At 42.8% G+C, this 13,470-nt stretch overlaps 1 protein-coding gene across 3 annotated transcripts in view; it reads left to right on the top strand.

Moving 5' to 3' along the window:
- LAMB3 (laminin subunit beta 3) overlaps positions 1-13,470 on the top strand; it is a 234,375-nt gene that overhangs the window by 109,554 nt on the left and 111,351 nt on the right. For all 3 annotated transcript variants that reach the window (XR_013594912.1, XM_078644498.1, XM_078644499.1), the window contains one exon: positions 1,372-1,554. Coding sequence is in view for 2 of the 3 variants with exons in the window: in XM_078644498.1 (XP_078500624.1) it covers positions 1,372-1,554 (183 nt within the window). In the remaining variant the exon portion in view is untranslated. The remainder of the gene's footprint in view (positions 1-1,371; positions 1,555-13,470) is intronic.

Consider the following 13,470-nt stretch of genomic DNA (forward strand, 5'->3'; position numbering starts at 1 on the left):
AGGTGCCCATTAGAACTAGTGGACATCATATGCCAGGCTAACTTCTCACGGATATAATGAACCAAAAGGTCTAGAATGCTTGATTCACTGGTAACTCTTGGTGAATGCACCAACCACTGAGGAGGTGTAATATTGATGGCAATGATTATGCATTGTGTTTCAAGGGGTACAGCTTCTTATATTCTTACATTGTTTTTTATGATGTTTGATATACTAAGAGGAATTTGGGAATGTAATAAAAAGCTGAAAATTAAAAATGCCGAAATTGTCAACTAAACATATTATCAGTACTTTGATATATTCATTTAAAAAACAAGCTTGTTAATTATGAGTTTAACAAGCTTAAAGTTGTTACCTTAATCGTTTTTAAAATGAACAAAACTGTTTAGGATTTTTTCAATCGTTTGAATTGTTAAATAAAAACATATAAATGTAATGGAAGGCAACAATTATTGTTTGTAAAAGGTGTTTACACCTTCTAAATTACAAATTAAGTTTCTTTATTTTGAAAACATACACACAATTAACGAATTTTGAATTTTTTATTAAAAGTACAGTTTATAATAAATAATAGCAAGGTATGGGCAATATAATGGGTTTTAAAATGTTGAGATTCGGATTCTTTTTGTAAAACCACATTACCATTATTTAAGCATTCTTAAAAGTTGGAATTGTTAATTTAAAATCTATGAAAGTTATCGAAGAAAGTTGAAATTATTTAATAAAATCGTTATTTTTTTAGTATAATGTCAACACTTATTTCAAACATGGGTACATTGGACTCCTAAATAAATAGAACTAAATTGCTGTTGGTTTGTTTTCTATATTAAATTGGAATACATTACTAGGTCTAGGACATGGTTGAAGCATGAACATCTACATATTGACCCAAGATGGAAGAGATTTGTGAATACCTTTGCTTTCTTTGTACCATATCAAAAGGCCCTTACGCCTCTGTTCTTGTGAGTTTCAGAGTGCAATTATATGAACAAATGTGTCTCTATCTCTGCTAATGAAATTGTGTTTAGGTTGAGTTGAGCGGGGTTTGTACTGAGAAACAAGGGTGCTACGAGTTGAAGAACAGTTTTCAATGTATATTGATTGATAGAATAATTATTACAGTGCAGAAGGGCAGGACCCAAAGATCACATATAAAATGCCCTTCTTTAGGTTGGAGGTTCCTGAACGAGATAAAATCCATTCAACACCCTTGTTTTTGGTTGTGAGTTAACAAATGTCTATGCAACTCCAGAGTGCAATACAAAATGATTATAAAATATATGTGAAAGATTATAGTAGTTGTTTCAATAACTTTTTCCCTGTTGTGCGCTGTAAACTATTCGTAATTCTCCACTTTCTCTCCTCTTCCAGGGGCCACTACCCGCCAGCATGTTCATTGAGCGATCAAGTGACTTTGGTAGCACATGGCAGACCTACCAGTACCTTGCACATGACTGTGCTGCCTCCTTCCCACATGTGAATCGTGGTCGCCCCCAGAACTTAGAGGACGTGCGGTGCCAGGAATTTCAAGCTGATCCGACAAACGGTGGAATGGTATGATATCTCACCTCAACATTGCACATTTAATTTGAAAGGGTTAAACAACTGTTAGCATCTGGAAAGAACCAGACTATGGTCAGGCTTCCCTGAGTGTCGCAGTGGTCGCAGCAGTGGCGTCACTAGGGTTGGTTTCACCCGGTGCTGGTAACTCATGGTGTCACCCCCTCACCACTTACCGCATGGACCTCCTGTGCCATCAGCGGATTTGCCTTCCATCTGCACCCTTATCACTGTTTACCTAGGGGTACCCTGCGTGAGTTTCAGGACGCTCGTCTGTGTGTCCAGCATTGTCCCCTGTATTTTGCTAGCATTTGTGCCTGTATTTGCTCAATATAAACTCACTTGACTGCAGTTTGGTTCACTCTGCGTCTGGGCGTTATACTTAGTTCACTGGTTTCCACCGTATTGAATTATTCTCAGGTTCAGGCCTTTCCTGAAGCCACTTTTAATATCCACCAACTCTGTGTTGATACAACCATTGCCTGGCAGTTTTCTGTGTCTCAACCCACTGCCCACTAAGCAAACTAAAATGATTGCCTTATTGTAAATGATTCCATTTACTCTGTAACGCCAAGAGGCCTGCATAGTTAATGTGTACTATCTGACAAACATTGATAGTGAACTGAATGTCATAGCGCCCAAGTAAGGACCGGAATCATTCTTACAGATTTGAAGCGGCTACGGGGCCATGTGTTTAGTTCTCCTTACAGTATCCGTTCCTTCTCTCTTTAATATACATATTCCTTGCTTTACTTTTTGCTCTCTCGCCTGCTCACCGACCTCTCAATTCTCACTGTAGCCTATCCTTCCGTGTCCACTCCTTCCTTTCACCCTCCTTTCCCATTCTGTGTTCTCCTTTCCCTCCCTAACCCCTTAAGTTTCCTCTCGCCGTCAACGCATCTTTTTCTCAACTTTCACCTTTTATTCTTCTCCCTCACCCCCTCACACCTCCTCCTCTTTTTCACCTCCCACTCTTTTCTCCAGCCATTCACTTTACGATCACACGTTTGTCTCTAATGCTGGTAATACACCTGCCCCATCGCCACCACAGGCCTCTTCGCCCCTCGCCTCTTCCCAGCCCACAGGCAACCCCTACGCCAGCTCTCTCTCCCCTCTCCTTGTGTGCTCTTAAGCTGCGCTGCCGTCTTAAGGAGCACTAGTTTGGTGAGCACTGCAGGGACATGAGGACACTGCTCGGAGCCGTGAAGCAGATCTTGTGCTGCTGAGACCAGCGAGGAGCATAAAGATGCCAGTAGGACCAAGCTCAATATACTGCCCAGTTGGTGGTGTATGTGGCAGTGGCATTTTGTTAATCACCCACCCCACTGCGACGCGCAACTTTTTTCCTTACCTGCCCCGGCCTGTACCGGCGTGGATTTTCTGCTTTTAACTTTTCTCAGTCGGTGCTTCACACAAAAGCGTTCAGCCGTTCCTTGCGTTAGTGATGTTTCAAAGTTGAACGTCGTCGACGTCCGGATGCTGACGTCATATAGCAGCCTAATAAACAGTAATCTTGGCCGGCGGCTGGATAACGGATTTCTCACCTCCTGATATGTAGCGAATCAATACGATTATTTAAAGCAGAGGCTCAAGGTGTCACCCCATGTGACGGTGTCACCCGGTGTGGTCCGCTTCCCCCTAGTGATGCCACTGGGTCGCAGCATGCGGCATTACAAGTTCAATCATTTACTGATTGCTGTGCAATTACCTGAAAGAAAGTATCAACTCTTGAACCATCAATCTGTTTCTCTCTAAATTCCTATCTTGTTTGAATCTTGGGTTCGTAAAGATCAGGTGTGGCCAAATGATATGCGAGGTTAAAAGCAGAACCTCATTTTTGTCAGGTTGCAAGGTTTGGTGAATGATTACATTTTACTTGACGTAGCAGTGACAGATCCCTGCTTGGTACATTTTTGACAATAATAATTTACAAAAAGTGCATAATTTATCATATATTGTTTGGAGTGTGAACCAAGCCCTTTTACACATCAGTGTACTACACATGAAAAGATATAGGTACCAGGGATAAAGGAGCTTTACTTAATGTAACAGCGAGGGAATTGTACAGCTATACATAACAATTATAATTATAATAATAATGATAACTATAATGACAATAGTCATTATTACTGCAAACGTTTAACGTTCAGGAGTATTTTCTGTAAATATATACACCAACTGGCCCCTTGTGTATATGCAGGGGCTAATACTGATGCTCATATGTTAAAATGTGCAACTCTGTTCTTTTAAATGAATAAGAGCTGGTTATCCAATATGCCATTTTTTGAGGCTTGTGTTAAGATTAGCGAAGATCATTCTCTTTAAGGATGCGGCGGAGTAACTGGGGTTCAAGGTATATGCTGGGGCTCATGTTCAGCTGTTGGAGATATGAACGTCCTGGCTTTCTCACATTAATTTATGAATGCAGACGTCTACTCCTTACCGAGATGTGGAATGATGAGAGGGTATGAACAGAAGCGTGGTTCATATTAGCAGAAAAGTTAGGGGTACACTTAGTATGTTACATTGAGGTATAATGTAGGTTCTGTTTCTGTGAGTTTTGGAATTTGGGGATTTCTTGTCTGAGCTTTTCTAGCTGTTTGGAACTGTGATACCTTCTGACAATATAACATTTTCTACCAGGTATCTGGGGATTTTAATTTGTATTTTTTTGTAGTAATAGGCAGTGGTTACATTCCACCTGCATATACAAAGCTGGATCAATGACATGAACCTGGACAGATTTGAACCCAAATTTCACCCAATGTCAAGTAACTCTAATTCATCATTGACACCAACCTCACTCTCCAGGAACAAATCACCCAGAAAATCAAGGCTGCCTGTTACCAGCTCTGTGTTCAAAAGAAAGTGACACTGTTTTTCCTAGAAAGTGGTTTCATATACCTGGGGTCAACACTTCACTTCAGGAACTCACATACTCCACACTGGCCCCCTTCATTCTGCAGCAGACCCAAGGAAGGCTGTAAAGAAATATTACTTGCATACCCTCCCCAATGATGTAAACTCTGCTGGCTCCCCATGATAGCCCACACAATACTCATCACAACCTGCATTTCTTACAAAGCCCTTACAACCAGACACTCTGTTAATATGGCTGACACTCTCACCATCTCTGGTGGTCTAGATGCACCCAGAGTCAGGACATTTTCAGATTTGAGACACAAATTGCAACAAAAGAAAAACAATGCAACAGACCTTCTCATTCAGGCACCCAAAGTCTGGAATGACATCCCTGTATCCATCATGATTGCTCCAACTCGCCTCCAAATTAAAAAAATAGCTGAATACACACCTTATAAAAGGGCAGTAAATCACAGTATAACAGCCAGGCCCCCTCTGAAACCCAGCTATCGCTTCAATCACTTATTGACTTTATCTTTACCTTTGACCATATACAACCCGGTTGTATGACGTTACAACACAGGAATTTACCACTCATGCATTTACCATTAATTTTTTACAACGCATGCACTTACCATGCATCTGCCCTTACCATACATACCTTTACCACGCATACCTTTACCACACAGGTAAGTATAAATAAGATAAGTAATATATATGTAATACGTATATTATATATATATATATATATATATATATATATATATATATATATATATATATATATGTATATTCATATATATAGATATATACATATATCTATATATATGCCCCCGCAATGCACTGCTTATGACCTCACATATTACATCACTCATGACCTGGTAAGTGACATCACACATTACATCACTCTATGATATCTCAAATGACATCACTCATGACATCATTCGGAGAGTGTGAGTGTTTTGAAAAAGTTTATGAGTGTTAATTATATATACCAAGGTGTATTGGTGAACCGGTGGGTGTACGAGTGCCTGTATGGACTGCGTGACTGACTGTATAAGTGTGTGATTAGGTATCTCAGTGAATATATGGGTGAGTGACTGGTTGTGTGAATGTCTGTATCAGTCAGTCAGTTGGTGTCAAAGCGGTTTAATGGGTGTGTGAGTTGGTTGGTGGCTGTATGCATGAGTGATTAGTTGTCTGAGTACCTGTATGGGTGTCTGAGTGTCTGTGTTGGTGGGTGAGGAGGTGTGTGACTGCCTGTATGGATGAGTGAGTGGGTAGTCAGTGGTATACGGGTGAGCACCTGGGTATGTGAAAAGCAGTATAGCTGGGTGATTGGATATACAAGTGACTTGGGGTGAGTGGGTGAATGTGAGAGTGGCTGTATGAGTGAGCGTGTGCTTGTGTCAGTAAGTGTACAGGTGAGTGAGTACGTGTTAATATCTGTATGGGTGAGTTAGTGGCTGTGCGATTGACTGTATGGGTGAGTGAGTAGGTGTGTGAATAGCTGCATGGGTGACTGACTCATTGTTTCGAGTAGTTGTATGAGTGGATATATCAGTAGCTGTACTAGTGAGTAGGTGAGGGGGTGTATAAGTGGGTGTATAGGTGAGTGAGTGGATGTGTGTATAGATTTATGAATCAGTGAGTGGGTGTGCAAGTACTGCTATGTGTCTGTGGATCGGTTTGTGAATAGTTGTTTGGGAGTGGGTATGTTGAAGGTTCTATTGGGGTGTGAGTCATTGCATTAGTCATTTTCTGAATGTCATTTGAGGTGTCCTCAGCAATGTCATCAGTGATGTCACTGATATTTTCATGAGTAATGTAATATGTGAGGTCATAAGCAGTGCTTTGCTTGGCATGAGTTATTGTTAGCTTAGGTTTTTTAAATGCTAATTCCTAACTATAATGCCCCTGTAACCTTTTGTTTCTTTCCTTGAATTTCTTAGATTTTTTAAATGCTAATTCCTAACCATAATATTACTGTAAACTTTGGTTTTTTCAGTGAATTTCTATGGTTTTTTAAATAGTAGTCGCGTTTGCAGAGTTATGGAGAAAGGGGGCTGGGCCTCCAACCAGCTCTCAGAAATTCCACTGTATAGGACTTACAGGAGGTGCTAGGAGGGCTTCTTGCCCAGAAGGCCACTCTCGAGTAAAGTGATATTTGTCCCCCAACTAGTACTGCATTTGGAGGTGCGTTTGCAGAGTGGTGGAGAAAGGGGGTGAGGCCTCCGAAGACCTCGTAGCACCCCCCCCCCCTTTTATTTGTACACAGCCCCCAGGACCTGGTCCAAAGGGAGACAATTAATAATGAAGCGCAGGAGGCTGTGCTTCATTAAAAAAAACTTTTTGGTGGGATTCGTGGATGCAGTGCGACTCCTGCCAGCCTAGGCGGTCAGGGTGCTTCTACCCTGCTCCCTTTTCTTTATTTAAAATGTTTTTTCCTTTGACACGGTTCAACCGAGTCACAAGATGGTTGCAGACACCTCCTGGTTTGAAGTGTTGGTAGCCAATCAGATCTCAGCATGTGATCAGGAGGGGTTGCGGATCCATCGACTCCCTATTTATACAACTGGAAATTTATTTAAATAACTCTGAAATTACTGAACGGATTTATGCCAAATAACAAAAAGGCATATCCCTGAACCAACATCTACTTTCCTTCCAAATTTGGTGTAATTCCGTTCAGCAGTTCGGACTGTAGCCGTGTCTAAACATCCTATCGGAATTAACATGGGGAAAACGCGCTTTTAAGCACCCCCTGGTTCTCAGCCCTAGCCTGACAGATCACCCCCAAAATTTCAAGATAGTAGCTGAAGTGAGTGTCGTATCTGTTTTGAATATTTTGTGTAGATTCACCAAACGGCGGCAACATTATTGGCAGATCAAAAAACGCTTTTTAACTACCTACTGGTGACCACCAGTAGGATATATATATATATATACATATATATATTACCTACTGGCGGTCGCCAGTAGGTATATATAGTTAGGATTTTTTCTCTATGGGATTTTTGAAAATTCTATGTCTAATAACTTTGGCGTTTGTGGACGGAATTGGCTGACATTTTCAGGAAAATGGCACATTTTGTTTCTGAGCAGCCCCTGAAAATTGGGGGGGGGTTCGTCCAGGGGGGTTGAGAAAAAAGGGGGGTCCCAAAACGTGTTTTTAACATTGAGTTTTCCATAGGGCGGTTGGCCTCACTTTTAGCCCGAACGGCTGAATGGATTTGCACGAAACTTGGCAAAATTGTAGGGACTGGTAGCCCGATGTGCCTTTTGTAGGTCTCAATATATGTGCTTCAGTGGATTTTGAGAAATTAACGTTAAAAAAAGATATATATCTGTAACAGCGGACCGGGCAGCGCTCCGGTTCGCGGACTTTTCGCGCAACGGAGCTTTGTGAAGCGAAGCTGATTGGTTCTCCGGCGTCTGTCAACATTCCAAACAGTCCGTAGCGGCCGCCATCTTGTCTCTCGGTAGGATCGAGAGACAAGAGGAGGCGAAAGCGAAGGGGCAAATGACCATAAGGGGGCATAGTAGATCCTCCCTGACCTCTTAGGTTTGATGTACCATTTTGCCAAGTTTGGTGTAATTCCGTTCAGCCATTCAGGCTGTAGACGTATCTAAATGTCAATAATCGAACGGCTGAATGGATTTGCACGAAACTTGGCAAAATATTAGGGACTGGTAGCCCGATGTGCCTTTGCTAGGTCTCAATATATGTGCTCCAGTGGATTTTGAGAAATTAACGTTCAAAAAAAGATATATATCTGTAACAGCGCTCCGCTTCGCGTACTTTTCGCGTTACGGAGCTTTGCGAAGCTGATTGGTTCTCCGGCGTCTGTCAACATTCCAAACAGTCCGTAGCGGCCGCCATCTTGTCTCTCGGTAGGATCGAGAGACAAGAGGAGGCCAAAGCGAAGGGGCAAATGACCATAAGGGGGCATAGTAGATCCTTCCTGACCTCTTAGGTTTGATGTACCATTTTGCCAAGTTTGGTGTAATTCCGTTCAGCCATTCAGGCTGTAGACGTATGTAAATGTCCTATGGAAAATTGCATGGGGAAAACACATTTGAAAGTGTTGAAATTTAGAACCAATTAAAATGTTACTTTGGTTTTGTATTTGTGTGTGATGAAAGTTAATTGGTTATGTATATATGTCAAATGAGAGGAAACCACAGCCATTTTGTGATACTACTGTCTGAGGTACATTTGTGAGGAATTTTTGGTGGTGAATTTCTGGTGTTTGATTTACACAGTACTAACACTTCTCCTACTTTTAAAAAGGTGAGTTGTTAATTTGTAAGGGGAACTATGTTGTACACTTGAAGATAATTTGAAAAATGTTTTCTGTTATTTATTTGCAGTCCTTCTGTTATACTAAATACTTGATAAAGTTAGTTTTATATTATGTATTACTAAAAACGATAAATGAAAGTGATTATTTTTTTCTGCAATTTACAGCAAGCAATTTCAAAATAAAATGGCTCACAATGAAGAGACCGTGGCAATTTCTTTTGAATTGTCCACTACATTGATTGAAATTGAGAGCACCAATAATGAAATATTGTCACAAGGAGGAGATGACGTGTATGATTTCATTAGATTGATTGAAATTGACAGCACCAATAATGAAATATTGTCACAAGGAGGAGATGACTTGAATGATTCCACTACATTGATTGAAATTGAGAGCACCAATAATGAAATATTGTCACGAGGAGATGACTTGAATGATTTTTTTGATCAATCTGTTGATGGCGAATTTATCGAATGTTTGGAGACCATAGAGTTACAAGAATCATCATTGCAGACTTTTCATGAGGAAATTGCTGATGAGGACATGTTACTAGTTCTTTCAAATTTAGAAAATTCTGAAGAATAAATTTATATTTAGAAATCAAAAATTGTTTGAGACATTATTCATTTTTATTTTTAATTTATGAGGTTGTAGCGAAGTGATTGTAGTATAAAATGAGACTTATAGTATAGAGTGCAACATTTTTATGTTACATGGTAAGTTTACTCATATTTACTTCCCTTCTGCCACTATATTATCTCCAATGTGTATTTGACATCTCTTCTTCATCTCCGGCCTCCTTTCTCTCACTGTGTGTCTCCGATGCATCTTATCGCTGCTATTTTGTGTAATTACAGAAGAGAGTAAAATAAAATAGTTCGGAACGTGAAAAGGGGGCAAAGTAGAGTACCCCTCACCCCCTAGGCCTTTTCAGGCGGTTCCAAAAGGATCAGTTTCTGATTTCCTGAGAGATTATGGTATGAGTTCCATATACCACAATAATTTGCATTACAACATGCAAGATATCTATCTCCTATTACCAACTTTTGGAGATATTCGTGCTAAGCGCGAATATCTCCAAAAAGTAACACCTGCCCTGAGCAGTTCTTAGCCATGTTATCCAATGGGAGGTGGATAACATGGCTAAGAGCATTAGCTCGGTAATGCATGAATATCGCTGACTTTTTAGCGGTATTCATGCATTGCGGCCGTTTATTATTGCATTTGCGATAAACCTTGATAATAGCAAGGTTTATCTTCGATAATTTCTGACGATGCTTAGCGGTAAAAAATTCGTTGGTAAGCATCGTTAGCGATAAATATCGCTTAACTTTGGTAATATGCACCAACGTCTGTTAACGTTCGATTCGAAGGAAATGAGGAAGTGTTGAAAAACATTGTTTGCGCCATCTTGCCTTTTTTGAAATGCCACACTTTTGTCGTGCATGGCAGCCATTTTAGATGCCTTGACCAGACCCACTCTCTGCACGCTGTCGATTCGTAGCATGGCTCCCCACCCTCGGAAGCATCTTCCCCAGGCACTGGTCACCCCCGCTCTCTGTCTTATGCATGGGCAATAAACCTCCCCCCATCTGCGCTGCTCTTCCCTGAGAATCACACTCTGTGCCCGCCCGACACCTCCCTTTCGCCCTATTCACTACCGCACCCTCTGACACTCCTCTTCCTCTGTGTCCGATTGTCCAGGCTATCAGCTAGCCCTGCAGATGTAGTTTATGGCTCCAGCTGTAAAGAATCACCCCTCTTCAAAGGAGTTATAGTAGATCAAGGCCCACACCCGATGAGATCCGTCACACCACACGTGTTCCTACTATCTGAAAACCATCCTGTATTGTGATTGGGGAGGGGACCGAGCCTGAAGCGGAAGATTCCAGGAATGACTCTTTGTACATCAAAGTTTTTACAATTATGTGTCACATTAAAAATATATAGCACTCCAACAAAGTAGTAGGAATATAAAACTTTAATAACATAAATATATACAACAAAACAAAAACAGTAAAAACATTTAAACAACGAAGAGACCGTGGCAATTTCTTTTGAATTCCTGATGAGGACATGTTACTAGTTCTTTCAAATTATGAAAATTCAGAAGATGTTGCCTGGGGGTGGGTCGTCAGTAGCAGTCTGTTGTGCGAATAGTTCCAAGGCAGCAGAACGCGCTGAAATCTAGATGGCACGAAAGTGATGTCTAGTAAGTTGCCGCCCAGCAAATAACGGCGTGGGGCGCCGCGGGGGTGAGTGAGTCCAGTAGGCACCACAGCTATTCTTACCGGCATTGCAGAATTACTGCTGGGGACAATGCCTGTGCTGTAGCAGGGTCACAGCAGAAACAAAAAGGATTCTGTTGAAGATGTTGTTGGTTTTCAATTTGAAAACAGTTCTGGTGTCAACTGCTATGCTAATGTAGTGGTTAATGTTTTGTTTTCTCTAGAAAATGTAAAAGAGGGGGAGGCAGTCCAAAGTTCCGTTAAAAGGGCAAAGGAAAGGATCGGTGGTTTGAACTATCAGTCAAAAAGGGGAGGGGGTGCAACAATTTTTCCTACCGGGTCACACTGTGCTTTCACCGGAACTGAGGTCTGCAGGATTCTAGTAATTCAAAGTGAGGCTGGCGCCAGCATGGGAGCACCGACGTCCCGCGGATACAGTTTCGTCACTCCACGGGCGATCATGGCAGTCATTCCCCATCGGGGGTCGGAGACTCCCGCGGCTCCTCTAGAATCTTCAAGGTCGTGGAGGACTACGGTGGTGGAGTCAACCAGTGACCGGGCCATTTCTTTATGCTGGGCCCGCTCTTGCCAGGTCGACTGCCATTTTGAGAGTTCGGTAGCTACTGGCGATCGCGGGGTCAAATGAGCGGACGGGCTCCACCCTGCCGGGCGAGACGTTGCAGCATGGCCACAGTGGAAGAACCCTTTTCCGGGCGCCTGGAGCGCTGAGGGTGCAGCTGGGAAGCCTCCACCTGGGGAGGCGGGAGAGGCCTGTTCGCACCGTCTCTCCCTCCCAGTGCACCCCACGGCGTCTCGCTTGAGATTTGTTATGGCCGGACCAGGCGATGAGGACGAGGGGGGGGGGGGGTCGGAGGCATGTGCAAGACATCCCCCCCCAGTGTTGTCGCAGCCATTATTCAAGAAAGAAGAAGTGTCCCGTCCGTCTTCGGGCCGGGCTTCCGGTGGATGTCGGCCGGACGCCCCTGGCTCTGGCCCCATGAACGGGTTCCTTGGTTTATCGGCTGCAGCCGGATCCCGTCGGCCTCGGCCCCCCGACCGTTGGTGGCCGGACTGGAAGAGCATGTGGCGGGACTACCTGAAACTGTCAAGGGCCACCGCGGCCGGACTGGGAGAGAGAGGGGAGGGTCGAGGAGATATTCCCCCCCCTGCAACTCTTCAGCGTTGTAAAGGCAATCCCCTGGCCGGGTCCCGCTGGCCTCGGCCTCTCCTCCGGCTACACCCTACGTTAGGATCTCCTGGCCGAGGCGTGGCAGCAGGACCCGCCTTATATGGGCTGCTCCCGGCTGGGCGTAGCCGCAACCCTGCCCCACCTTGGAAGTTTCCAGAGTGGGGGCGGATGTTCTACTGACTTGCATTTTCCATAGTCTCTCGATTTTTTTGGCGTGGCAGGCGGTGGGACAGCGAGGGGTGATTTGGTTTCTCTTACTGTTTTTCTGGTCTCTCACCACTGGCATATTTTAACGTTTTCTTGTTTCTAGGACATTAATAGGTTTTATCATTACGTTATGTTATCGTTTCTTTGTTCGTTGTTTAATAAAAGTTCATGTTCATCAGTGGCCTACTGATTTTCGTTTTCCTATTCTTTTCTTTCCAGGTTGTTTCATGCTAAAGTTTCTGTTAACAGGATACAGTGATCACTTCGTTATTATTGCATATGTCCTTTTCACTAGGGGTGCTCTCTGGTCGGGCCAGATGACGTATCTCTAGTAAATGGTCCGGGTGAAACAGGTGCATCAATCAGTGGGGAGTAGATAGGCATGACAGATTACAACGGGGGAGAAAGGTCCGCATTACGTACCCTTTCACTATTTGCAAAGATTTTCCTACGTATATTTGCAAACAGGGAATACCTCCAAAAAGAACCAATTCCCAAACAGTCAATGTTTGGGGAAACAATCAATCAATGAGGAACGAAATAGGCACGACGTGTTAAAGGTTTGCGTTACCTACCCTTCACTATCTGCAAAGGGAGAGAGAATATTCCTATTCTTCCTCGTTTGCAGGCAGAGAAGATTCTTAAGAGAACCAACTTCGAACAATTCAATGCTCGATTCAAACAATCAACAAGGGGTACTGTGAACACAAATGAACGCCGCTTATGTACATACACATTGGTATTATCAACAGGTTGTTCCTAATGTTTCTATTTTAGGGAGGTCAAAAAGAGATCCCATTAGAGGCCTCCTGATTTTGCTCGATTCCTTTTGTTTTTTTACACGATTTTTCTCTATCTGCAAAGACTAAACAGAGTATTGCGACTCTGTGCTTGTTTGTAAATAGAGAATGAACCAAAGAGAACAATCAATCAAATGGAGAGAGAAGCAGGCACGACGGATTACAACGGGGGCAAAGGCCTGCGTTAACTACCCTTCACTATCTGCAAAGAGAGAGTACTCCTAATAGAAATGAGGGGTGGGGGGCAGCATTCAAAGCAGATCAGTGTGCATAAACACGAAAATGTTTTTACTTACCACGTACTTGACATTCGACAG

Source organism: Lissotriton helveticus, chromosome 5_1 (assembly GCF_964261635.1).
Source record: "Lissotriton helveticus chromosome 5_1, aLisHel1.1, whole genome shotgun sequence".
NCBI lineage: Eukaryota > Metazoa > Chordata > Amphibia > Caudata > Salamandridae > Lissotriton > Lissotriton helveticus.